The sequence below is a fragment of the Anser anser genome (assembly GCF_964211835.1).
Source record: "Anser anser genome assembly, chromosome: 3".
Taxonomy (NCBI): domain Eukaryota; kingdom Metazoa; phylum Chordata; class Aves; order Anseriformes; family Anatidae; genus Anser; species Anser anser.
This window is the reverse complement of record NC_139722.1, coordinates 63,807,214-63,834,070: the sequence shown is the minus strand read 5'-3', so window position 1 is coordinate 63,834,070 and position 26,857 is coordinate 63,807,214. Positions and strand designations below refer to the sequence as shown.

General features: G+C 42.7%; 3 protein-coding genes across 6 annotated transcripts in view; 2 read left to right on the top strand and 1 right to left on the bottom strand.

Moving 5' to 3' along the window:
- LOC310896278 (uncharacterized protein) overlaps positions 1 to 11,185 on the bottom strand; it is a gene marked incomplete at its 5' end in the record, with an annotated part of 252,238 nt that extends 241,053 nt beyond the window's left edge. For all 3 annotated transcript variants that reach the window (XM_083828389.1, XM_083828388.1, XM_083828390.1), the window contains one exon: positions 9,416 to 11,185. In XM_083828389.1, coding sequence (XP_083684515.1) covers positions 10,088 to 11,185 — 1,098 coding nt within the window. In that variant the 3' untranslated portion in view covers positions 9,416 to 10,087. The remainder of the gene's footprint in view (positions 1 to 9,415) is intronic.
- On the top strand, positions 11,088 to 13,961 carry CITED2 (Cbp/p300 interacting transactivator with Glu/Asp rich carboxy-terminal domain 2). 2 transcript variants are annotated; one of them, XM_083828391.1, is made up of 2 exons: positions 11,088 to 11,292; positions 11,938 to 13,961. In XM_083828391.1, the coding sequence occupies exon 2, from the start codon at positions 11,945 to 11,947 to the stop codon at positions 12,677 to 12,679; it is 735 nt and encodes a 244-aa protein (XP_083684517.1). In that variant the 5' UTR covers positions 11,088 to 11,292; positions 11,938 to 11,944; the 3' UTR covers positions 12,680 to 13,961. The 2 variants fall into 2 exon arrangements, with proteins under 2 accessions (XP_083684517.1, XP_083684518.1); XM_083828392.1 differs by lacking the exon at positions 11,088 to 11,292 and adding an exon at positions 11,299 to 11,769.
- Positions 13,962 to 14,101: 140 nt separating this feature from the next.
- On the top strand, positions 14,102 to 20,387 carry LOC310896280 (uncharacterized protein). The gene is made up of 2 exons (XM_083828393.1): positions 14,102 to 16,574; positions 16,834 to 20,387. The coding sequence occupies exons 1-2, from the start codon at positions 16,174 to 16,176 to the stop codon at positions 16,964 to 16,966; spliced, it is 534 nt and encodes a 177-aa protein (XP_083684519.1). The 5' UTR covers positions 14,102 to 16,173; the 3' UTR covers positions 16,967 to 20,387.
- Positions 20,388 to 26,857: the final 6,470 nt, after the last annotated feature.

The following is a 26,857-nucleotide window of genomic DNA, read 5'->3' as shown; positions in this document are numbered from 1 at the left end:
TCTCTTAGCCGAACTTGCCAATTTGGTGGTCCTGACTCCTGGCTTTGGGAGCAAAAGAAAGATCATGCATTCATTTTGAACAAAACCAGTGTGAAACACGATCATAAAAGCAAGGCCCCAAGAGGAGGTTTTGCCTTTGCATTACACTTCACCCTCACAGCCCTTGGTGGAATACCTGGCCTGGTGGGGGTCTTCAATAACCCTGGGGCTGCAGGCCCGGCCTGGCCCTGCCTGGGGTCAGTCCAGCCCTTTTCCCTCTCCCCACAAGGTCCCTGCAGGCCCTAGATGTGCCTCCCCTGCCCTCTAGGCCACAGCTGCACAGTGAGGGGCAGAGGGAGGCGAGCAGGCAGGCAGTGGGCCGCTGAGGGAAACAGGACGAAGGGCTGGAGGTGAGAGTGCCCCACACGGAGTGATAGCTGCTGGTGATAGCTACTGAATAGCCTGCGTCAGAATTGGCTGTACAAGCACGGGACCCCTTAAAAGTGCACCCTCAGCCAGCCCCAAACCGGGATGTGGGTACTTGGATGTGTCCTTGCTGAGAAAGCCTAATTTCTCAATTTTATTTTATTCCTGATACTCTCAAGTGGCTGAGAGAATTGCTTCTGAAGAGATTCTTACTCGCACAGAAGCAATCAGTCCTTTGGGTGAATTTAGTTTACAAAGCAGCTCCCCTTCGCAGCAGCCCTGCAGTAAAATGTTCCTGAAGCTCACCTGCCTTGGCAGGACACTGGAATAACAACGTCCTTGGCAATAAAAACCTCCGGGTCAACCAAGAGTTTGTAAAATCAAAGAAGGTTTTAGTCAACGATCTTTGGATTTTGGAGCAACTTTGTGAAGTGATAGCAAAATGCAAGATAAGGGGTAACCAAAGGAAGTTATTTAGACAAAAGGCTTTCAATAAAGATATTTCACAAAGGGCTACCAAGGAAAGCTAGTTCACAGGAGCGGAAGAGGTAGCATCCTGCCAGTGGTGGATGCAAATCTAGCACATAGGGGCAGAGTAGGAATAATTGCTCAGTTCTCTTCAAAAACCTCAGTAGTGGGGTGCCCCATGGATCAATACTAACTGTGGTGTTTTGCAACACACTTCATGAGAACCTACCACGGATGTTAGATATGTAGCATGGCAGGCAAGATGAGGCTAGCGGATGGTGAGGCACCTGAGAAAGTCTTGGCAAAGCCAAGTTATTGAGGAATGCAATGGCAGATGGGATGCAGTGTAGATAAGCGCAGAGTAACATGCCATGGAAGGCATGATTTAAACTACTGGTATACACAGATGGGTTCTGAATTAATTGTAACCTTTCAACAAAAAGATTGAGGCATCAGTGTGGACAGCTTAATGAAGATAACTGCTCAGTGTGCTGCAACAGTCAAACCCAGAAAATAAGCTGTAACAATAATTAAAAAAATAAAAAAAAGACAGAAAAAGACAGAAAATACTGTAATGTGATTATGTAAAGCATTGATAGAAAGTTTCTTTTAAGTACCCTAGTACCCTTAGAAGGATGAAGAAGAGAAACTTGCCTACAAAATAAACCAAATGACCTTGCAGAGATCAGTCCTTACAAGTGCTAAATTATCTCCTCTGTTACTGACTACTGGGCATCTTAGGCTCTCAGAATCTTTACACAGCAGAATCATCATTTTTGAAGAGTACAAGAAAGTTTATACAATGACGGATGGAACAGACATAGCATATATCTTGTTCAATAGTAATAAAACATTCAAAAGGACATAGCTTATCAATGCAACATATAACTAATCTGTGGAAAACTAGTCATAAATTGTTACTATAGGAAATAACTTAGTTTACCACTGAAATAAGGAGACACATACATTAAAAAAAAAAAAGCAGGAAACAGTCTTTCAGATGATGTAAATTGAGTCAGTCCATTAACTGCTGTAATCAGCAGAACTGATTATACGAGCCAGGGAGGTACCATTTCATCTGTTGTTATAAAGAAAATAAAAATGACAAGAGCCTTCAGCTTACAATGTTCAAAACTCGACAAGGTTAAGACAGAAATCCCTCAGATTTACATCTCTATCAGTGATGATATAACTAGCTAGTTGCATTGTATTATAGGTTTGTCTTCTCAGTTTTATGGCCACAAAGGAATCCTTCCCCAAATTATAGTATTGTTCAGTGCCTGGTGCATTATGAGTTCTTTAGAAGATGTTAGTGTTGGCACTGCTAGTAGGCAGATACTGAACTTACTGTACCAGCAGCTTTTTCTGTGCTGTGAGTACCTATCTTCAGGCAAAATACGTGTGACTGAATTTCAGATATCCTTTTAGCTATTTGTTCTTTCTGAAATCAAGTTCCCTTGTGCTGTGCTAACAAAAATTGAGCCAGGGATAGCTACCCATAATACATGAGCGGCAATGAACCTAATATTACAGTTAAAAATAGCATTAATCAGAGCTATACAATCAATTTAAGCCAGTATTAGTCACAGAGCTGTTTGTTTTATTCCACAAGCGACATAAATATTCTCAAGCAATCAAGTAGCCTTGAGATTTATACACTGAAGACAATGAATGAAACATTCATAAAACATTGTAAACTGGCAGGAGTTTTATCCTCAAATATGAGGACTTCCAGAAAATCTGTAAATGAAAATGCAGAGTAGTGAATATTTCTCAGGCTCTTGGAGGAGTATAAGCTATATGTATATGGTTAGTAGTCTTCCTGCCCTGACATGGGACTGGCAAGGAGAGGTGCGAAGAGCAGGCAATCTCAGGAGGTAGAAGGGTAGGCCAGCCTCATACTTTGAGGAAATATTTCACCAAAGATCTTGAGGAAAACTTCAGACATACGTAAGAGCCCTAACACATATTCTATCACAGCACACCTTCCATAATAGAGAAAACTATAGGATTTTTTTTTATTGTATGTGGTCTTATAGTCAGGGAAAGTGGATTTAACATTTGCTGCATGAATGGAAATTGGTTATTGGGGTGTCGGAGTCTGGAGGGAAGAAAGAGGTTGTGGACGGAGTTATGTAAAGAAGTTATGAAAGGTTACAACTTCACAATCATGGATAATATGTTGTTGAACTTCTGCAACTCACTGGGTGAGAGGGTTTTGGGGGTGAATGTGTTGCATGTAGCTGCAGGAAAGGGGCTATTTTGAAGGAAAATTTCTGTGATCTTCCTGGGCAAGAGCTATGAGGATTGAAAGTCTGCAGGGATAATTCACCCTGGAGCAGAAAAGAAGCAAGAGCCTCCAGAGAGTCTTGCAGGGGTAATCAGTAAGAGGCACTAGGAATGGAGTATTTAGGACACAGGGAAGGTCAAGAAGAGTGGGGAGCATTTTGTCCTGCTGCTTGAGCAGGAGTGAGTGCTGCAAGGAACTGTAGCCAAGAGGTTTTTGGAAAAGAACTTTAGTGTGATATTCAAAGTGCCCAGGTGGACCTTGCCTCCACTGCATCTTATGATGATAATAACTTTCTACTGACATTAAGGTGGCCAGGGTCCCACTCACAATCCAAAATAAAGCAGCAAAATAGGATAGCTTTACAATCTTTTTGACATCAAATATCCATGGCCACAGTAATAATATTCACATGTTCACATCAAAAAGATATCCGCTAGGCATTTTCTAGGAGGGGAGTATTATTTTTTTCCATTTTATAGAAAGATAAAATGGGGTCTGTTTGAGACTTTCACAAAGAGAAAGGAATTTGGGTGCTTAAGACTGAATTTCATTACACTGCTGTAATTGGGAAGGTGGAGGAGAGGGGAGGAGAACAAATACCCTGGCTCCTGGTCTGTTGGTGAAACCACTAAACAGGCTGCTAAAGGTCTTGTTTTCCTTTCTGATTACATATCAGCATTTGAATCCATCAGCTTCTCCTTTAAAAGGAAAAGACTGTGTGCTCAATTCTAGAGTAATTAGGTAGTTGGTATTATGCACTGGAGCTGTAAATTGCTAATTTATGTAAAAGGCAACTAGTAGCATTATTAGTGCTTGAGTATGATATCATCAGGCTGACGCACAAGAACAGCAAAGTGTGAAAAATCACGTACATCTGCTGTGCCTTCCTAAAAACATCCTAAAGCAAAATTAATCAGTAGAAAAAATCAGTGTATCATAAATTTGCAGAACCCATGAAGATATGCCTGATAAGAAAAGAAGGTTAATCTCTGAGATTCCAAATAAGCGGCTACAAAACTTGGATTTTAACTAATTTGGGGAAATATAAACTATTTAAAAATGTTTACGTTTAGTTTGTTGGTATTTCATTGTTTTCCAGGCATCCAGCTGACTTATACTGTACACATTTCAGAGCAAAACTTGAAAGGTACTGAAATTGGGTCTGTTGCTTCTGAATCCCACAGCCCACGAAACAGCCACTTGCACAAGTGGAAACAGCCCTGGCTGGTGCCAACCAAAATGAAAGGCTGAGGGAAAACAGGAAGTAATCCGCATAGAAAGCGTGTAACTAATCTTGAGAGGAATAGCAGCGAGCCTTGTCTGCAGCAAGCATTCAGGAAGGGAGAAGCCTAGATAGGCATCTTCTACACTGAGAATGGCCTGTCTGAGCAAGATTAACCCTTGCCACAGAGAACAGAGATAAGATATCACTGTTCCAGAGAAAGACGATGTGAAGTACTGGATTGAGATGAGACCCAAGTTGATATATAAAGACTAAAAATAGAGGTTTGGGTTACAGGTTTTCAACTAATGAAATGCAGTGTAAATCCACTGAAAAGATGGGTCGTACTGGAATGATTCATGGATAGTTCATGCTTGTAAAAGGAAACGAAACTGGAGAAGGTATACACGAATAAAGTTGCCTAAAATGCTGAATAAGATGAGAAGGTTTACTGCTTAGAAATTCTCCTGAACCACTGCATATTCTTAAAGGCCTGGAATGAATGCTGCTGCCATTACCACATAGTACACACATTACAATTATTTAATTTAGGAGAAAAACATAATCAAATCAAAGGAGAAAATGTAACTGAAACTGCAACTGTCTGCTGACTATGTGTTACACGTGACCAACACCACAGCTGCTTGTAACCCTTTATCATCATGGGGAGGATTAAACTACTTCCCTATTTATTTAAATAAAATTAAAAATGGCAAGGATGCTGGAGAAGCCTTAGTGACCACTGTGATTATATTACAGAATTACTTGCTACATGCTACAATACTGCTTTAACACGTATTTGTTTGCTGTGTACTGAGCTCTTGTAGAGTCCCATGGGAGTCGGTATTTCTCCTCTGATTTAGAAAGATTCTCCTGCATATGATACCATGAGGTCCATTAAGCATTCCTAAAGTATGTGCTTACCCAAATCTAAATTGATATTCAGCATAGTAACAGAACATGTCTTATATAAACATTATGTTAATTCTACTAACATTTTCTTCATTTCAGAAATATTGAAAGTGTAAAGGGAAAATGTGGACTTAGAATAAAAGCAATAGGATAATACAATTAGATTTTAGATTGGATAGTATTCAGTTCCAGGCCAGAGACTCACACAGGTCAGTGCCTCATGCATACTGTTGTGCTGTAAAGATGCAACCACCTGGAAATCCAGCCCCAAGTACAAACCATCACTGTCTTTAAGTTGCATCAATTTGGTCAGCTGGTGGTATGAGAAGTTATATTTTGTCACCTTTACTCATACTGAGAAGTGTCTTACTTCCTGCATAGACTCACTGATTTTAAATACAGTATTTCTATGCAGATGCAAGAAAGTAAAGTAACTGTGAGAAATGATCTGCCTAAAAAATGTTGCTGTTGATCTGCCTAAAAAATGTGTACAAATGTATCCTGGACTGGGACCTATATTTGCAATCATAAATCTTTTTTTTTCCTTTTTTTTTTTTTTGTAAAATTCCAATTCATTCTAATAATAAACTTCAATTATTCAGTGGACTTCAAATAAATTACTTGTCAACTACCAGCTCAATTAATTACAGAATGTACGCAATGAACACTTTAGGTGTAATCATCCAGGTCTAATACATACTTAAAAGTATGTACTCTGCTTTCTAATAAATTTTAATTAAATAAAATATTTCATTCTACCTGAACATTTTTAAAAGCCTTTGTTGACCCAAAACAGTATTATTATTAGTTGGCTCAGCCAGCAAACGGAACAAGATTATGTTCATACAGCCTTGCTGGTGACTGTTTTTCATCTCTGTGCTTAGTTTGAACCTGGTGTCATTTTGTTTACGACAGAAGATACTACCACATTTTCAAAGGCACATGAATGTTTTCCTTTTGTTATTTCTGTTATTTTGTTATTTTTGTTATTTTATTATTTTTTTATTTCCCACTGATACCCAAAAGTAAAGAGTAGCAAAAAAAGTCCATGTTGGGGTCCTGTGTGACAGAACAGAATGAAGTGATACTTGATCAGTGACTGATGTATTTATGTGTTTACTTTTTGTATAATTACATTCTCTTGGACCTCTTCATGAAATAATGTTCTTAGTAAGCATTCCTATGTTTTACAGAATTTTGTTTTCAAAGAAAATACCTTGCAATAAAATTACACTTATGGAAGAGCCTCAGCAGTGATTACACAGTCTTGAAGCACTGCATTGAGAGGGCATAACAGTAAAACAACAGAGCCTATCACCAAGACTTTCTCACATGAATAAAACAACTTGGATAAAAGGTGCAAAGCCACATTCACTATCACCGGTATAAAATATACCAGCATATTACTATCTTGAGCCATCTAAACAAACAGGAAATGGTGAGTGGAGGGAGAGCAACACAATTTGCATAGCCCATATTCCTTTATTTAGAACACCACTTTGATGACTGCATCTTCAGTTCCTGGCACATAAACATGGGATGCGAGCCCATGAAACCCTTTAATGTACTCCCAAATGGCTCAGCAAGTTTCTTGCTCCGTGTAATTCTTTGCTTCTCATAAAGATTTGTTGCTAACAAACAGGCTGGTAACCACCGTTCTCAGCAGAGTAACCTCTTCTAATCAGCACAGAGATCGATTACCTTGCGAAGCCTAGCAAAGAGAAAATGAGCCCTGTGCTGACTAATGGAGAGCGCATGCTCTGTTCCTCCCCACATTGCCACCCACTTTCCCACACTAGCCAGCTGTGGGGAGCATGGCACAAATTTTCTGTTGCTTTGACATCATTCCAGTAATTCCTTCTAACATAAGTCACCATCAGTGGGGTCATTACAGGTACATTACCTCACCAGACTGCAGCCTTCCCAAGAAGAAAAGGCTGCTGGAATAGGAGGGCTTATGCTGAGCTCTGTAGAATGCCTGGCTGGTGCCTGGAATCAGCAGTGGGGAATTGCGATGGCTTTAGGAAGCTCGTATTGAATGAATTTAACTGAGTTAATACTGTGTCTTCTACCATAGTCTTGACTTTGGTGCTTGTCAAACAGCAGAACTTGCCAAGGTCATTCCTTCCCACCTGGATACTTGGAGGATCTCATGCCCAGGCCCATAGCTAACCCCGTGTCTGCCCTTCCCCCCCAAACCATTTAAGAACAATAGGTCTCTCAGTAAAGCATGTCAGAAAAAGGAACCCGCCTCCTAGTCAAAAACCCTGTGTTTTCACCCCACAGACAATAAACCCACTGTTCTCCTGACAAAGGGAACTCCAGGAGAGAAAAAAATGCATTTTTAGAGACTGAAACAGATTTCTGTGCTTCCTGGGTGCCCATCTGGAAGAAACTTGTCAAGTTCATTGTTTTTCCTAGGGATGGGCAGTGAAACGCAGCAGGCATCCAGCCTTGGAGCTGGTAGGGCAAGGCGGTGGGACCCTCCTGTGCCACAGTTGCCCCGGGGAAGGGCGGGATTGAAGGAAGCTGTGACGAGGTCAGAAGTAAGAGCAGCCAGAAAATCATGGCTGTCATCTCAATAGAATAGCTTAATCATTTCTACAGAAGGGGCATTTCTTCCAGGATATCATTCTAATATAAAATTTCCTATCAGATAACCCTAGCAGATGTCATGAACTAGGTTTTCCTGACTGCTTTGTGTCAGCGTGGGAGGGAACGCACAGAAACTCACATCCAGGGATGATGTGGGAGAAACAAGTCACACAGAGTTACAGATTATATTTTCAGAGTTGCAAACAAGGATTTAGAGATCCAAATCCTTCCAGAGCTCATTGCTCTGTATTCCCAGTTCCAGTGACAGATCCCTAGAACCACAAGTATTCAGTTGACTTGAGCATTTCCAGTGAATACCTGGAAAAACACCATCTGGGATTCTCCTTTATGATTTTCCTTTCTGTTCCACCACGCGCTGCAGGCGTTCCAGCCTGGAAGGAGTGAACTGGGCCACATCCGGAATCCATCAATTCCTGTGTGACCTTCTCATCTAAAATGTTAACACCCAACTGAGGATCAATCTTTTCCTCATTTTTCCATTGCTGTGTTTGATAGTTCTCAGGGATTCTTTCTAAATGTGCATAGAAGCAGCATTTTGCTTTCAACTGTACTCCGCGTCTTCACTGAGGAGCATCTCTGTGAACTCTCTGCTTTCATTCCCACCCCTGGCCACCTCCAGCTTTTTCCGGATACTCACTGCCCTGCTTTTTTGTTGTTTGCCTAAAGAATCAACTCAGTTATGCAGATGACTCTGTAGACTACGGGTGACAAGATTGCTTTAAATAACTGTGGCTCAGGTCGGGAGTGACAAACAGAGGAGATTCAGAGCTTGCTACCAGCTCAGTGGTGATGGGCTCCTCATGCTTTGTCCTGCATTCCCTTAGCTGCCTGTCACCAAGTGATTTCCTGAATGGCTGTCACCAGCCATTTCCTGGAAAGCAACCAATTGATTGTGTTCCCATTTTGCTATGGCCATAAACCCTGTAACAATGAAAAACTTGGCTCATCTTGCACCACGCTGCTGAGCCTTATCTGGACCACATTGCAACCCCCAATGAAGAAAGCTCCATCCTGCCTGCTTCTTTGCATACAGGCTGTAAATACCTGGAGATATGTTTCATATGAGCGAGGTGCCATGGAGGCTGTGACATGCATACTATTGCTTCTGGCAGTCTCTTGCCAATTCTCCATAACTCACTTTGGCATCTGATACCACCTTCCAACATCTGAAAGCTGAAAATAGGAAATGGCATTTGCAGGGCTGTGATATGATGTGTGCCTGGCTTTAAAAAGGATCTCAAACTCAAAGCATGGGAGAGCAAAAAGGCATACCAATATCACCATGGATATGTGACATTAAACAAACCACTTGTCATGATACACAGCTGACTACTTGCCAAATGGAACAGGATCTTCTTATTATTCATTGTTTTGCCCTGTAAAACCTACAGAACATTGAGAAAGAAAAATCTCCAGAAAGGTAGTGTCACTCTTCCAACCACCCCTGGCCAGACTGGAGGCCCTGGTTCAGTAAGTGCCCTCCCAAAAGTGTACTTACTCACATGCATCAGAAGACCAAAACATGAAATCGTGGTGGGCATCATATGTAATCCCTGCAGGAAACAGAGCTGCAGGATGAAGTCACTTCCTTGAGGTAACTCTGACACTTGCAAAGCTGCCTGTCCTCCAAAGGCTCTAATTCCATCCTTGCCGTGCCTCACAGCTGGGGGTTCAGTGGGATGTTTTTCTGGTATCTTGTATGCATGAGGATTGCGGCAGCCACGCAGGGGATTGTCCCTCTCCTCTCCTCCATCACACCTCTCTGCACTCAGGAACCCAGCTCTGCTTCCACCACAGTGGAGATGAGCTGGAGTTACCCCTCCTTTTGGTTTCACCTCCATAATTCACTGTGGCCAGGTAAGGGCCTAAAGGAGGGCAAGAGGGCTGCCGCGTGGCCAGCATCTCCAAGGATCCCCTTTGCCCTTACCGATGCCTCCCCCCAGAAACTCTGTGCATGTCCTGCACTGCTGTGTCCTTGCACAGCACGTGGAGGGGCAGAAACTCCAGCTCAGCCTTCATGTTGGCTGCTTTGACCTCAAAAGACAAGCCTCGTGTCCGGGGAGTGTGTCCTGCCTACGGCTTCCCCCTCCGTGCTCGTTTGGCAGAGGATAGGGGGAAAGCAGAGAGAGGGAAAGCCAGATGAAGATGCTATTGAAAATAGGACAACACCCAGCTCATCCCTGCAGCAGGCCTCCCCCCATCTTCTCGGCTACTTCAGCACAGGCACCCTTCCGAGAAGAGCCGGTGGCTTTGGGGCGAGAGGCACACAGTGCGGGAGCGCTGATGGCGGGGGCATTTGGGACACGCATGTCCCTGCTGGGGCAGCACAGGGAGAGTCTCACCACAGCACTGCGGGGCACCAAATAGGTGGCAGGGCCACGGCCAGGCAGGACGATCACGTTTACAAAGCCCTTCCCCACGGTCTGTATTATCCTATTTTGCCTGCCAACGCAAGGAAACAATTCACTGTAAGAAACCTCACAAAGCCAACCACAGCCCGCACACCTGGGGCGGCCGCAATTTAGCGGCCCAAAGCCGGGAGCAGAGGCAGGGAGGGCCGGAGGGGCTGCGTGTGCCCGCACCCCCTCGCCTCCCGCATGCGGCGCCCGCGGCTGTGGAAAAAGGTGGATCTCGGATCTCGCCGCCGGGAGAGGGGCCGGCCCCGGGGAGAGCCCACGGGGGTCCGCGGGGGTCCCACGGGGCTGGGGCCGGGCACCTGGAGGCCGGGATGCCGCCGGGAGCGGGGGCAGCGCCGGGCGCGGGGAGCCCCGCGGGGGCGCCCGGCCCCACGCGTGTCCGCGGCCGGGGGGTGGCCGTGAGCGGAGCGGGGCCGGTGGGCAGCGCCCTGCGCCGGGGCTGCGCTCCGGACCGCGGAGCCCCGCTTTGTTCCCGGGGGGAGGCGCCGAGAGGGGCGAGGGCGACCCGCAGGCACACACGTGTGGCCCAGGCGAGGAGGAGCGGGGCCCTTTGGATGCCGTCCAGCCCCGCCTGGCCCCTTCCTGAGCCTCCCCGTGTGCGTGTGTGTGTGCGTGTGTGTGTGTGTGTGTGCTGGGTGTTGTTTCTTTTTTTTTTTTTTTTTTTCCCCCTCGCTTGCTCCAGGTTTTACTTCTGGTTGCCTGTAAGGGTTTTGCTCCTCCCTTCTGAAATCCTATATTAGCTGTGGCCAAAGCTGGGTAAGAAACACAGCTCATTGTTGGCAAGTGCCGATGAGCCTCGCCGAGGAGTGAAAAACAGCTTTGGGGCTGCGGCAGCGGCAGCGATAATATCACCATCACGTAAGCGCCGAGGAGGGAGCCAGGGAAGCCCTCTCTATGCTGGGTGACTTTTACTGACTGATTTCACCGCCACCTTTGAAGCAAAAGAAGAAAGAAACCGGGAGGTGAGTGCGGAGGTTGTGTAGCTGGTGCTGTGTGTCCCTTTTGTGTGCAACAGGAAAACGGGGACCGGTTAAATACCCGAGGAAAGGTGTTTCTCGGCTGCCTGGCTCAGTCTCCTTATCTGTGCATTCTGGTATTTTTCTTTTTTATTTTTATTTTTTAATCGGGACTTAATTGCAAAAGTTGCTGCCGGCGGCTAGGTGGGACTTCCTAATTCTTTGCTCGTTGCCTGCAAGTTAGCAAGAGTGCCTTTTAAAAACGCTGCCTTCGCTGACAAATCCGGGGGGCTCGGCAGCGTTTTGGACGTGGCCGGGAGGAGGCGGCTGTTGCCGTATGCAACACTTCCCGCTGATAGGTATGCACAAGTTGAAGTGGGAAGGCGTGCTGCTGGCTGGATGAGCCGAGGGGACCGGGCTTTTCGTGCCGCGGGCTCCTCTTCCTTTTTCGTTTCTCCCTTTGTGCTCCACGGCGGAGTCGCGGTAGGAGGTTTTTTCTCTCCCCCCAATCCCCCCCTCCCCGAAAGCGAGGATGGCGGCACCGGCGCGGTCGCTTCTCCCAGCGCCAGCTAGCCGCAGCGGGTCCAAGAGCGGGCGGCTGGATGTCCGAGGGGGCGCTTTCCTTAACCCGCTCGCTCGCTAACTTTCCAGGTGGGCGATGGCAGAGCACATGATGGCCATGAACCACGGGCGATTCCCCGACGGCTCCGGCGGGCTCCACCACCACCCTGCGCACCGGCTGGGCATGGGGCAGTTTCCCACCCCCCATCACCACCAGCAGCAGCAGCACCAGCAGCAGCAGCAGCAGCAGCAGCAGCCGCACGCCTTCAGCGCCCTGATGGGCGACCATATACATTACGGAGCGGGGAATATGAACGCGAGCGGCGGGGTCCGGCACGCCATGGGGCCGGGCAGCGTGGCCGGGGGGCACCCGGCCGGCAGCATGCCGCCCGCCGCCCGCTTCAGCGGCTCCCAGTTCCTGGCCCCCGCCGTGGGCAGCCCGGGAGGGCAGCTGAGCGCCAGCATGCAGCTCCAGAAGCTGAACAACCAGTACTTCAGCCACCACCCGTACCCCCACAGCCACTACATGCCGGACTTGCACCCCGGCAGCCACCAGCTGAACGGCAGCAGCCAGCATTTCAGGGACTGCAACCCCAAGCACGGCGGCAGCGGCAGCGGCTTGCCGCCCGCCGTCCCCCACGTCCCCGCGGCGATGCTGCCGCCCAATGTCATAGACACTGACTTCATCGACGAGGAGGTCCTCATGTCCTTAGTCATCGAGATGGGGCTGGATCGCATCAAGGAGCTCCCCGAGCTGTGGTTGGGACAGAACGAGTTTGACTTCATGACAGACTTCGTTTGCAAACAGCAGCCCAGCAGGGTGAGCTGCTGATTCATTTAAAACAAACAAAGGACTTTCTATCGGTGTGAATGAAAACATTCCCCTAGACGCGGTGTCTCACTTTTCAGTGCTTGAAAAGGTGAGAATCTGGAAAGCAAGAGTAAACTATGCGCTTGTATAAATTCTTTTTTTTTGTTTTGTTTTTCTTTTAATTGCTGCCACTTTTTTTTTTTGTAGCTTTGACATTCACGTCCCCTCCCGTAGTAATAATTTCTAGCAAACTCTGCCTTTTTACGTTGTTCGCCCCCTCCCCTCCTCTCTCTTTATTTCCTCGCAGTAACATGCCCATAATTCCCACAGTGCTGAACTGTTAGATATTAATCTTGGCAAATTGCTTAATCTTGTGGATTTTGTAAACGACGATTTCCAATGACTTGAACTGCATTCAAATTCTGAGTGAACAGGGAAAAAAATCACATTAGTTGGTTGCATGAACTTTGAAGGGCAGATTCTACTGCACAAATGCTGCCATCTTGCTTAATTTTTAACTATGCATTGCAGTGCAGACTAATAATTTTTTTTTTCCCAAATATGCTCAACTGGAAGCTTAACAGATGTGGGCCAAACCTTTCCAGATCAGGAAAAGTAATACTGTTATTTAAAGTCTGCTACCCATTCCCCCTCCCCCATATGTACAGACAATAATATGGTGTGGATGGAATGCTGACTAGTGGCAAACATTTCACAGGTTTTTTTTTTTTTTTTAGTTAGAATTATTTTGTTTCTGTCTTCAGCATTTTGACACTGTGCTAATATAGTTTATTCAGTACATGAAAAGATACTACTGTGTTGAAAGCTTTTCAGGAAATTTTGACAGTATTTTTGTACAAAACATTTTTTTGAGAAAATATTGTTAATTTATTCTATTTTAATTTGCCAATGTCAATAAAAAGTTAAGAAATGCTTTAGTTTTTCTAGAAGTCATTTACCAGTATTTTTCTTCAAAACTCTCCCCACTGTCCCTGGTAAGTAGAGCATCTATCTGTACTACCATGTCGGTGTTCAAAAAGACATTCCAACATATAAAGTATACTACACCCATGTATATGTCATGGTGAACTTGGTAGGTGAGCGGGATTTAAACATACTTACAGCATAAAGCCTCATACGTAACATTGTAATATGCCTGTCAGTGTGGTTTTATGAAATTTAAAGTTGCTGAGGTGCAACTTTTTTGTGACTTGCCAACATACTTGCTTTAAATGTAGTTGTCCAGAGTTATGATGCATAAAGTATTTATTATATTTATCTATTAAACTTGTAATTTTATAAATCTGCTTTCATTTATATAGTAGATTTTGTTCTTTTGTATATTTATTATCTCACCTGGAAGAACTATTTAAAGAAAAAGAGTGTTTAACATATAATAAGTATTTGTAACTTGGGAAAAGAGGGTGGTGGGCTTCCTCCTTTCTCTCTCCCCTGAGATGGTTAGCACAGAAGAGTGCAATCCAGATCTGCATCGCATCAGGACTACGTGTCATTTCTAGTGACTTAGGTGAAGGAGGCAGTAGCTAGCACATCTTCCTAAAAGTATTCCACCATTGGACATCTCTAAAACCTTTCTCTGAGAAATTGCTACCAACTAACACCACTGAGACAAATTTATAAATATCTACTTTGAATATTTGGGAGAAAAAAAAAAAAGCCTGTTATTATAAGGCAACTGACATCTTGTTCCTTAAGTGTCAACTGTTGCAGCCTTCTGCCCGCCCCCCCCCCCCCCTTAGTCTTTGGCAAAACTCCCATATAAGTTATTACTTTAGTGAGGATTGCAGGATCGGGACCCTGATAATACACTTAATCCCATTTAGCCTCACTTCCCAAGCTCATTATAGGACCAATACCACCTTGCTTTCTTTTTGCTTAATTTTTCAGTCTTGTGTTCTGAAATTATTAGAAAGAAAAACAGCATGGTGGATGTAGTTAAATTTTAAACCTGCACACGTAAACAGGGGAGGATATCACCACACAATGGGAGTGTAAATAGCAGTGTTTTGAATCAAGCTGGGAAATTAAACTCATTACTATTGCTAAAATTGTCCCAGATGGTGAGAAAAGTGATACTTGGCCTTCTTTGCCTTACACAGACATGAAGGAGCTAATATGTTTTATGACTGTAAAAAAAATATATATATATATATAATAATAATAACAATACTTGTACTAAAGTATTAACAAAATTAAAAATTGTGAAGTGTACACTTCTGGGAAAATCTGGTGATAAAATGATCTCTGTAGTTGGTAACAGCCCATTCTTAGACAACTCTCAGCATCCAAGAATTTAAAAACCAACCATCTGGTTTCAGCCAGTGATTGCTAATGTTTTATGACAGTAAATTTAACATCAAATGGGAGTGAATCTTAATTTATCAACTCACCAATAACATTAAAGAGTGTTTAGAAGAATAAAGGTGTAGTTTTAAGAGCCATTGCCCATCTTGCCACTATATAAATCCTTTTTCCATTTTAAGCCTGTTTGATCTGCACACATCGCATTGCTTTCTTCTGCTAGAGTTTGGGAGGGTGATTCTGATTCTAATCAACTTCTTACAAAACAGGCTCTCAAATTCTGTGCATACCAAATTGCGTAGATGTTTAAATCCTACATGATCTAAAACAAAAGGGAATATTCTTGTTTTAATGATAAAGTGCTTTTGCTTCATAAAGTTGGTTAAGCAACAGATTCTTCACAGTTGAGACATCACTACTTACGTCTGTCAACATTAAATCCTTCCATATAATCTTTTCCAAGAACAGGCAGTTTCACGGGCATGCTGGTAAAGTCTATTTTATGTACAACTGCTTGTAAAACTCCTGAGAGCCGGTGCCTCCAAACAACAGCAGCTACTGAAAGCACTGGCTTTGGACAAGGCATTGTCAAGGATTTTTGCGATTTCTTAAAAGTGGACCCTGGGGAAATCTGTAAAACAATCATATTGGCTACATTGTCCCTTAATTTCTAATGAAGAGTCAGATCCCAGTGGATATCATGGTTCTGTATACTCTTATTCATAATACCATCTACCAAACAATATTGGGGGCCTGACCCTAATCTTCCCGAGCTGAACCCCTTGGCAACGCTCCCAATGGCTCTCACAGCTGAAGCAGTAACAGGCCTTTGAGTTGATCCTATCTAGCCACTACGTTGTTTATAAATAAGTTAAAATAATTTATTATTTGAACCCGGTGGTTAGTGAAAAATGCACGATGACCCAGTTTTCCAGCTACCGCCAGATACTCGCAAACGACATTGCAGCCTCGCGTCCCATTAAGTTGCTTTTAGTACAGGAAACTTGACCTCTGTACTTTGGCTGCTTTTCAAAAACTTCCACCATGGTACACGAGATCTGCTCCTCTTTAAGCCACGTCCATAAATAGACGCGCGGCTTTATTTGGAACGCACATCAGCCCTAAGCCTCCCCGCCACGCCAGGCGGAAAAATAGGTGCCGATGGACGCCGTCATCTGCCTTTTTCGCCGGGAATGCCGAATTTAAGGCTGGCCGCTGGGGCCGGCGTCGGCGGCAGCGGCTCCCCCTCAACCACGGGGCCCGCTGCGGCCGCCATTACGCGACGGGCCCGCGGGTGCCCGGCCCGGTCCGGCCCGGCCCGGCTCCGCCGCAGCCACCTGCGCGGGGCTGCGCGGCGGCAACATGGCGCCCCCGTGTGGGCGGCCGCCGGCCTGCGGTCGCGGCACCGGGCTCCGCGCAGCCGCCGCCGGGCTCGGGGCAAGGCCGTCGGCCTTGTGAGGAAGGAGAAGGGGGCCGGGGCCCTCGAGGCGTCGGTCTCCGGCACCACCTGCCCCGAGGGCCCGCAGGCTGGACGAGGGGTGGCCGCAGGCTGCGACGCTCCCCGGCACCCGGCTCGGCGCGGCTGCCGGAGGCGGTGCGGGGCCTCCCGAAATTTCTCACTGTGGCTTTTAGAGAATAAGCAAACAAACCTTGTGAAAACATGCCTGTTGGTCTCAGGTTTTATTTAAAAAAAAAAAAAAAAAAGTTATATAAACGAGGATTATCCCCTGCTTATCTTGTCTTGCTAGGGGGATTGGAAAATTCCAACATCTGGATTTGCAGCGTTCCTTCTATTTTTTTTTTACATATTTTTTTCTTTCATTCTTTTTTTTTTTTTCTTTTTTTTTCCCCAGGAGATGTTTTCCACACACCAGATCTGCAAGGGAAGTTGCATGCCAAAGTAACTGCGGATCACTGGTGTTTGGCCGAAGGCTACGGCATGTATCTGTGGTGCCACATGGTTACACTTCTCCATGGCACGGATAGTTTCTGCATCATCGTCCTACTTTAGCAGTCGTCCTGCTCCCGTTTCTGCCTTCTGCCTCCGCTCCCTCCTGGCTGTGCTGCCCAGCAGGGCTTAATGTGGGAGCTGGTACTGAGAGGACCAGTTCCCCCTTGAGCTTAAAACCTGTGCAGAACGGGGTGTGGGCAGGGGCATGGAGAGGAGAGAAGTGATGTCAGAAAAAGCAGTTTTTGCCCATGGCCTTATGGCTATCCTTTCTGAAGCCTTCATTTCCTCTGAAATACTCACTGCAGTGCTACCGTGGACGAGAATAAGAAATGCCTGTGTTACAGATCTGGGCTACACATACTGACCTTAACCTGATCTATTTCTGTATCATCACTCCTAGGGATAGAAGTATGAACAAGGACTAAGCAACATTGACAAGAGCTGTTTAAATGATGACAAAGTTTGTTTTTTTTTTTTTTTTTTAAAATATTCAGGCAAATATATTTGTCAGATAACACTGCATATGCAATAAAACTAAGATGACAAATCAAAGGAATTGGAAACTCAAGGCAGTAGCATTTTCTCAGGGTTTTGTGTATTCTAAGTGCATCATTTTGTCAGTACAGAGGAGGTGTTTTACATAGTTTCTTAAAATATATTTACACATTTCAATATGGTGCCACTATTGTGCTCATGCTACAAGATAAAGCAGAGTCTCTGCAACAATATTGTTGCAATAGCTGCAACAATAATGAGATACATCAAATGACTGAACAGATGAGCCACTGTTATGGTAGGTTCTCTGTTATTTGCTCTGCCTCATTTTAGAAAGAAATTTGCATTACCAGGTTTATAATAGAGATGGATCAGGTATTTCAGTCCCAGTCCATCTGCTGTGCCCTTCCCCCCTTAAAAAATTACAGAGGGGCAATTTCATCACAAACCTGTAACTGATTTTGAAAGATACATATTTAGCATATTAAAAATAAGCAAAAGATTTTCCAGCTTATCAAGCTTCATAAAATGCTGATAACTTTTCTCACCTTTTTCTTTCACCGGGACATTTTGTTATTTCTGTCTATTGGAGTTTTCATCTGGCAATATATTCCCTACTTTATCAGTCATAAAGTAAAATAAAAGAAACTTTCAGAATTGTCAACCTAAAACTCTGGCTGAAGATAACAGAGTGAGTACATAGCATTTCTTAACACAAAAGCTACATATTTAGGAGATACTCATCACAATGAGATTTTGGAGTTGCACCTACTTATCTGCAGTTTTGACACTGAGCCTCCTAACAATTGCTCTGTGAATTTTATGCTGCAGCCTACTTAGCCAACATGAACATACTGCCCAGGAGAGGGTGGAGTTCTTGAAAGTCTATAAAATGTCTTATCTGCTGCTACTTAAATATAAGTAACACAGAGGATTTCAGATTTTTTTCCCCTCTCCCTTTGCTGAGATAAGTATTTAAAGGCTAGTTACTCAAAATCTTTTCTGTTTTCTTCAAACTACATTATTTAGCCCAATAATTGATATCTGTCTACAAACATGTTCTCCATCAACTTTGTATGCCATAAAATATATATTTTGAAGGCAGGAATGGATTCCTGGAATTTTCCAAAGATAGAAAATTACATCAAGCCTCTGCATGTCTGCTTTGTACAGTAGCTAAATAGTTATATTTTGTGTTGCTTATAGGCAGGCTTCTGGGTTGGTTATCTGCAGGCTGCTCTAAGGCTAACATGTGATCCAACAAGGAGATGAAGGACAAGGTGTGGAGACGAGTATAAAGCATTTCTAAGTGGTAGGCAGAAGAAAAGTAGTTACAATCACCACAGAGAAAGTTTTAGGGATTAGGTCTAAAAAACAGTCAGACCTAACCAACAACAAGAAAAAAAGGTGCCTGTCTGTGGTATGACTGGAACAACCTGGTTTTGCTTTTCATGTCTGACAGTGCACAAAATTGTACCCCAGATAAATGGAGAATCATTCAAAAAAATGTGATGTTAGCCTTTCTCACAGATCAGTGTTTACAACATAAATCTGAATTTACTCTGATGGAGGTATATGAGTGAAACTGCCATTGGATGAAGCCAATGAAGCCTGCAAACATGTCCTGGCTGCTCTGATCTCAAGGATGGGCAGGAGATCTATATCCTTGCTGCTAGAAGATGACTGGGAAACGGTACTGTTCCCAGGTCAGTCACCATGCTAAAAGCTGTTTTAGCCAAAACATGGACTTGAAGGGCTCAATCCTTCTAAAAAAAACCACTTTCTCTATTTTTAAATCCCCTGTAACCCAATATTTCAGTCTCATCTGGCAAGGTTGGTTTTTGGTGGCCAGGAAGCATCACAGGCCCTGTGTTTTCTCTTGTCCTCGCTTCAGTTAAATCAGGGCAGAAACAAGCCATTGAAAGTGTTGTGAGGTGGCGGTGTGTTTGCCTTTGGGATGCACGGTGAGCTTGTGTGGTGGTTCATTGCAGCTGTGCCCTAGGATTGCAGGGGAGGGTGACAGCTGATCTGTCACAGGTCACCTTGTGTGTGACTTTGCCGAATAAGGCCAAGAGCAGCCTCCGACGGGCATCTCGCCCTGTCCCCTGGTGCACAGATGGGGACCGGGTGTGCTTCGCTGGAAGCCAGCAATGCCCATGGCAGGGTTGTTTTCCCCTTCCTTTGCTCTCACCTTCTGAGCCGAGGTCCTCTTTGCCAGACCTTTTAATCAAGCACTTCACATTAAAGACAACAGTGTGCAGATAATCACACGGATTTTTTTAAAGCGGCTATTTAAATTGTAGATACTTACCTGGAGGTGTTTAGGTTCAATTCACAGTTTAAATATTGAAACAAAGCAGGAGTAATTTAACAAGACAGATGAGCTAATGGTTGTGGAAAGGCTGCAGTACTTGGCGTTTGTCCACTAGGTGTAGCTGAAACTCTGCATTTCTTATTGATTAAAGTCTAAAAGAGAAGCCTTTTAATTTGATTTATAGTATATATTTTAACTGAATGGAAGGTAGTCAGAATGAAAAGTGATAAATGCTTATAGAGTAGAGCCTTCACCTAATGCAAGAATTGCATCTCAAGCATGCAGCAATATCATCACAAAAATAGATTAATGTGCACAGGAATCCTGTCTCCTAACCTTCTAATCCAAAAGTCCTTTTGACATATAGAAAAGACAATAGAAAGCTATTAGAAGGCTTGCTTTTGGTTGTGTCTTTTCCCAGACGCTATTACCAGAGGCTCTGTTTCAATGAGGAGACTGGCTCCAGAGAAACCAGTAAAGTGAAGCACTTCTAAAACCCTAAGCTAACTCACAGTTTTTATTTTGTCCTAAGGAAGAAAGGGATAACATTTTGCTTCCTTGCTTCTTTTTCAGGTCTCTCTACCTCTTGCTGTACATAACAGCTTTACCCTGAGTGGTAACCTCATTGCTCTGACTGGAGAGAAGGCAAAGCAAGAAAAGACCTGGTGTGCAAGACAAATTCAGGAGGCTTGTTCCCCATATTATTGTTTTATTTTATTGTTTTCTTTTACGGTTAGCTTTCAAAAGACAGTGATATTGATTTGTGAATTGTGAAGATTAACAGGAATTAAGATCATTATTCCCCTGTGATTTTCCCAGATAAACTTCATCACCAAAATCTAGATAGATGATTCTCTGGGTTCTGAGCTAGATAACTGCTTAGCCAGTGGTGTCCAAGTCAAAGATCAAGGCTTGGCTGACAGATTACCCAGTAAAGCTATACCTTTAGGGTCCCTTTTGGAGTGCAGGCAGTACTTTATGACAAGACTGCATTGCATATTCTGAGTCTAACACAGTTGTTCAGTGTCCACTTAAGCCACCCACCAGTGTCAGTGGCCTGGAAGTGCTCTGCAACCATTATTCATTTTAAGTGGACTATTCATGACTTGGCCAGGGCACGCTGTACTGGTGAAAGCCAGTCTCTGGTCTTGTCAATCCTTCTTGAGACTCTGGAATGGTACCACTGGAGCAAGCCAAAACATTGCATGACCACAGCACCACAGGTACAGATATTAACCATCCTCTGTAACTCCAACACTTCGTGTTATGATCAAAATTTAAGATTGGATCAAGTCAGGATTCACAATTACTATGATGACCAGGAGCCAATCCAAGGTCCTTATTAACTGAATTCATGTATAATATTACATATTTGAGTATATTCTTAGTGTGGCGTTTGCATCAGGAATAGATTGGAATATTTTTCAATCCATATTTTCCTCTGTCATTAGTTTATTGTTTTAAATTATTTTATAATCATACCATTATTGACTTAGTGGGACTTTTTTTTTCCTCTGCATAAAATGAAATTATCTGAAAATGTCTTTTTTCCTAGTTTTGTTGTTGTTGCTGTTGTTTGTTTTGTTTGTTTGTTTGCATCACCCTAGTAGCAGGTAGCCTGTAACTACTGAAAAGGAAAGGAAGGTAGATGGAGAGCTGTTAGATGTTTTCTGCTAAATCCGACTGACTAACTTTTTCCTAAAATGTTTGTGTTTTTTGTTGCTGGTCATTTTGTTTTCCTACAAAAGTGGAGAGCTCCAAACTGCTTTTGGTCAGTGGCGTCTGCCATCCTCTTTCATTCTGAGGAAATTGCATGTTACTTTTTAAGGAACCTTAAGTATATGCATGCTGAGGTCTTCACTTTCATGTATGTCACAATGTAGGGGTATAGATACTTTTCTTTTTCTGCTTGTTCTGCTAAATTAATGAAGAAGTAGATGTGTGTCTTATTTAGTATTCCAAACTATTCAGGTTGCCAGTAAAGCATTCATTGTTATCAGGGGATTTTCATATTTTCCTTTGAAAAGGCAAGTTGCCAGCTTATACTTGCTTGTGCAGCAGTTACTGGCTTCGTGATTCCTCATTATTTGTTGCCTGAGATGGGTGATCATGCTGAAATGCTGTATTCTCCTCTTCTTCCACGTTTTGATCAAGGTTACCTGGAAGACTGATGACCTGTGTGTATCCTCGACACCTGACAGTCTAGGAAGGAACAGGATGACAGAACAGGACTTTGAAATTGATAAAGTGTTGTAAGGATGCAGCTAGACAAACATTAGTTGGTGACATATAAGGAAAGAGAAGAGAGAGCAAGCCAGATGTAAAGGAGCTGTATGTTCTTGTTTGGTGTTGGCTGGCACATGGGTAGTTGGTATTTTCTCGGGAGCTTCTTGTCCAACATGCCCTCTGATAGCTTTTTCTTTTTTGTGACTGTTTAGCAAATAAGTTAGAAAGAAGAGTAGGACTAAAGACTTATTTTCTTTCCCATGCTCTGGCTGGTGAAACAGTCCACAGACTTATAAATGGTGACTATCCTTCCTGTCTACTCTACGGGATGATCTCACTGTGAGAAGGGATTACAGCACCAGTATTTTTCTCTGCTATATCTAGCCTGTGTAGACACAGGGAGAATTCACATGTTCCACATGAAATCCCTAATACCAGGAAAAAATGTCCACTTGGTACTGCTGGACACTGGCAGTCTGCTTCATGCTGGTTGTATTGCGCAAAATTGGTCTCAAGATCTGAGTGAAACATATCAGGGTAGAGGAATAGTCACCACTGACCTCTTTCTGACAGAAAGACTGTACAAAACAGCTCTGCGTGCATGTATTTCCTATCTTAATAATGTTCTCAAATGCAATGCTTAAGGTGCCTGGCAGGTTTGTAGAAAAAGTTACTGATCATGATGCAATTTAAAAGGAACAAATTTTGCCCAGCTAGCATGGAAGAAGTGCAGATAGAATGAACATAAATCCAAGTGCAGTTTCTAATACAAGTTCATAATATTTTTTTGTTTGTTTGGTTGGTTGGTTGTTTAATAAGTGCAGGGTTTTTATTTATTTTCTTTAGTAAACACAGTTTTTAATTCTAACCCCTCTTCTTCTTCGTAATTTAACTAGCTTTAAGATATAAGAATTTTAAGGGACCTTTTCACTGAGAAATAGACAATAACACTAAGGAGAGCAAGTGGCTTGCTGCAGTTGTTATTTTGTGCTGCTCCGGAGCCTAAAGGGAGCTGGAGCCTATGGTGCAGGTACAGTACATGCATGTGACAAAAGGGTGGTCCTGGCACTGGGGAACTTGCCCACTGGCTATCCTATAAGGCAGGAAAGGCAGGTGGAAGAACAAATGTTAAGGGAAAAAATGAGAAAATGTTGTATTTATTAGTTAATAGTGTGAAAATATGACAGCCCAGGGTGGGTTGTCATAGGTGTAACCCCAAAAATGACTCAGAGATCTCTAGATGCTATATGAATTTAATGAAAATTAGAAGATCAATTTTCTATGGTCATGTGAAGGACATTTCTTTTGTATAGGTAATATTACTTTATACTGACTAACATTTAGACTCACTTGTCACATCATTTACCTAACTTAGCCCTCCTACTTCGTACAAAGCAATGTGGTTTTCAGACTGTCTTTATTCAAGCTGACTAGCCAGGTTCTGTGAATTTGACAACCAATGCAAACCATTTGCAATTAGTAAAAGCACACAAAGACCATTTCTGTGAGGTGGAACTCCCTTTCACTCTAAGAGAGCAAGCACACCACAATTTAAGTAGAAAAGAATCTGAACACATCTTGTTCCCGTCTGCATGACCTTGGGCAAGTCTTTATTTATTGTGTATTAACACGTAACACTTTTTGTCACTGTTTACCCTTTCAAATAATGAGTACAATGTGTTTTTTGTTGTTCATTACTGCTTGAGGTTGAACTTGCTGAATAGATTATATTAGATGCTTGCATGCAAGATACTACACAACTAGAAATCACTGCCACAGAAGTTTGTTCCTACATCTTTAATTTAAAAAGTTTGTTCTAAATATTTTAACCATGGACAACCATGATCTGTAGTAAGATACATTTTGGACTCAGAAAACAATAAATAATATCCAAAGGAAAAAAAATAATAGGGTAAACAGTAGCTAGTGATGTGTCTTCTGGTGCTATAGGAACATAGACAATATTGCAGATGGCTGATGGTGATTTCAGAGCACCAGAGTGAAATAGAATTGTTCTCTTTGATTCCAAGGAGGGTGCTGAATAGTTGATTTTTCCCTTGTTCAGCAATTCTACATACTTCAACTGGTTTGGGTGTGTCTGAGTTACCATAACCATTCCATAAGGAGTTGGACTTGATGATCCTTATGGGTCCCTTCCAACTCAGGATATTCTATGATTCTGAAGGTATTTAGAAGCACTGCAATCTAAAAACATGTCTTTCAAAATGTTTTAAGGGGGAGTTAAAAAAAAACAAAAAACATTTAAAATCCATGTATTAGCAGAGTTTTGGAGGCACATATGAAGATATCCAAGGCATATCTGAAGGTATCTGTATACTCCTATTCAAGCCTATGATCTAAGTTAGAGACCAAATTTACCTCTCATAATAAATGTGACTTGTTTAGGCTTTTTACCTACACAAAATGAAGGTTTGCTATATTCTAACAAAATTGTTGACATTGTTGTTGCCTTTGTCATATTTGTCTTTCAGCTCAGAAAAATATGAAAGTCACTCTCAATCACTCTTTTCTTTGTTCATCCCTTCAGATGTTGGGTTTTATTTTCTTCCCAGGTTTTCTTATTTATGTTATTCCCAACAGATGTTGGGATTCTTGTCTTCCTCTGTCTTTATTTATTTATTCCCCCAAAACATGGCGTGTTTAAGAGGCTGATCCTACCAAGACTGATAGAAAAACCTTATCTACATATACAATTAAAACCACTTCATAGTTTTTAGCTGTTAATACCAATACACCTTTTGCACCCCTTCGCATTTTCCGTGCAGTGATTCTCTTTCCATGTGTGTCTTAAAATAGGTCATTAGTATTTACATCTACAATGGTTATTTTAGTCATTACACAGTAGTACTGCCAGCTCTGCAAGTCACTGCATGGTTCCTTCTGAAATAACAGTTCATCAGCCACTCTGTCATTATCCTATAAAATAAGGGTCTCATTATGACCTATTTCACTATCTGCCTCTATTATTTTTCCCCTTCTTTCTACATGCCTTTATCTTTCAGCACAAATGTCCCTATCACTTCCAAGCTTTGTTAAAGTATTATCTCAGTCTGTGTCATTCCCATTGTGTCAGTCTCCATTCTTCCCTCCTGTATTCTTAGCTAGCTGCTCAGCCCACCACACCCACAGCTTGCTTAGGATTGTCAGCAGAATTTGGACCTTGTCCTTTCCAGAGAAAGATGTTTGGATCCAGTTATGAAATGCTTTACCACCCTTGTACAGCCTGTACAGCTGAGAGAGCTAGCCTTCAATTTCTAATTTGCTTTATTCTCTATTCTGCTCACCAGCAGGTGTTGCTTGCGAAATCAATGGGAGCTCCACATACGGAGCAGCTGCAGGACCGAGCCTTTAATAAGTCTTTTCCATTTCTAATTTTTACAAGCCAGTTCAAGCAGCAATCTAAAAAAAAAATAATAATACAATGTTGCATGGTGATAACAAAACTGATGCAAGTGAACATTACCAGCAAATGGAAGGGGCTAGAAAAAGAAAGAGAAAAAGCAATCTTATACAAGGCAAGTCAGTTTACCCTATCTTACTGGAATAGATAATTTTCTTCTCTATAACTCATCTTTAACTGATGTACCATTGACATTTAAAAGACTTCCAAATTATATTTGATATGTGATTTACAGCATGATTGCATCTGAATTGGTCCCAGAGATTTCCCCTGGCAGGATCACAAAATGTTCAGGGTTGACAATTGATTGGGCCCAACTCTGCTCCCACTGTCTATTGATAGAAGGTCATTTATAGCTGGAGGGGCATCATTTTTAAATCAGATTAGATTAAAAATAGACAGTGTCAGCATTCAGTACCTTTTAGAAGTTTCATAGTAGATTATATATTAGCTTATAATGGTGTAAATCAGCAGTAAGTTCACTGCAGTACCAGGAAAACTGGAAACAGATAATACTGCTCTTTTCCTTCCCAATAAATTATCTGTACGTATTGGAGAAGGGCTATTTCCAAACTGCAGAGATGCATTCAGGTGTGACTGCATGCCTCACCTGAGGGATTCCTTTGCCTCAAGTGTGATTTTTCAAGTGAAGCTATTCTCCACTTTGCCAAATTCTTCAAATAGCGCATAGCATAATGTATTTATGGAGAGTCTATCTCTTGGGCAAGCTGAAGCGGTGGAAATTGCCTGGAGAAAATTGAAACCCTGATAATTGATTTTGTTTGCTCTTAAGGTTTCAAAAGACTTGAATCTTTCCAAGAATAAATCAAAAACTGTTTAAAGGCAAACCATGGGGAATTCCTCCAGATTCTTTTCCTTGCTAAAATTCAGAAATTATATTCTTTCTGATGTAGATTAAGAATTAAATTATTTGCTTAAAATAGTTATGTCTATTTCCTATTGGGATTTTCTGTGTCAGCTAATTTGCCTGTGTTATTAACTGTAATTTGTGGCCAGGATCTTTGAGGTATAAAGAGAAAACCTGGCAAATCTTAGGTATATGACAAACCCTTCAGGACATAAAATCTTATTAGAAGGCAAATCATAACCTCTCAACCTTTAGAGATTGATTTGGAGCTAGGAAAGCTGTAGGAAATGGATGCAGTATGGAGTACCTGCTTTGTGTATGCAAATAAAGGAAAATATGGTGGGTTTTTTTATTAGTTTTTTTTGTTGGTTAGTTTTGGTGTCCTTTTTTTTTTTTTTTTTTTCGACACAGGACTAATCAGGAGAGAAATGATTCTCAAGAGGTCACCATGCAAAATGTCTGATTAGTCCAGATGTTTACAACATTTGTATAGAAATAAATTAAGCCCAGTGGAGATCAGTCTTGACAGACTTGGCATTGGGACCTCGTAGGACTCTTCTCACAACACTCCCTTCCCACAGCAGGGGAACACTGCCAGATTC

Coding starts and splice junctions, on each gene's coding strand:
- CITED2 (XM_083828391.1), top strand. CDS start 11,945: ATGGCAGAGCACATGATGGCCATGAACCACGGGCGATTCCCCGACGGC.
- LOC310896280 (XM_083828393.1), top strand. CDS start 16,174: ATGCCGAATTTAAGGCTGGCCGCTGGGGCCGGCGTCGGCGGCAGCGGC. Junction 16,575..16,833: donor CGGCGCGGCTGCCGGAGGCG/GTGCGGGGCCTC, acceptor TTTTTTCCCCAG/GAGATGTTTTCCACACACCA.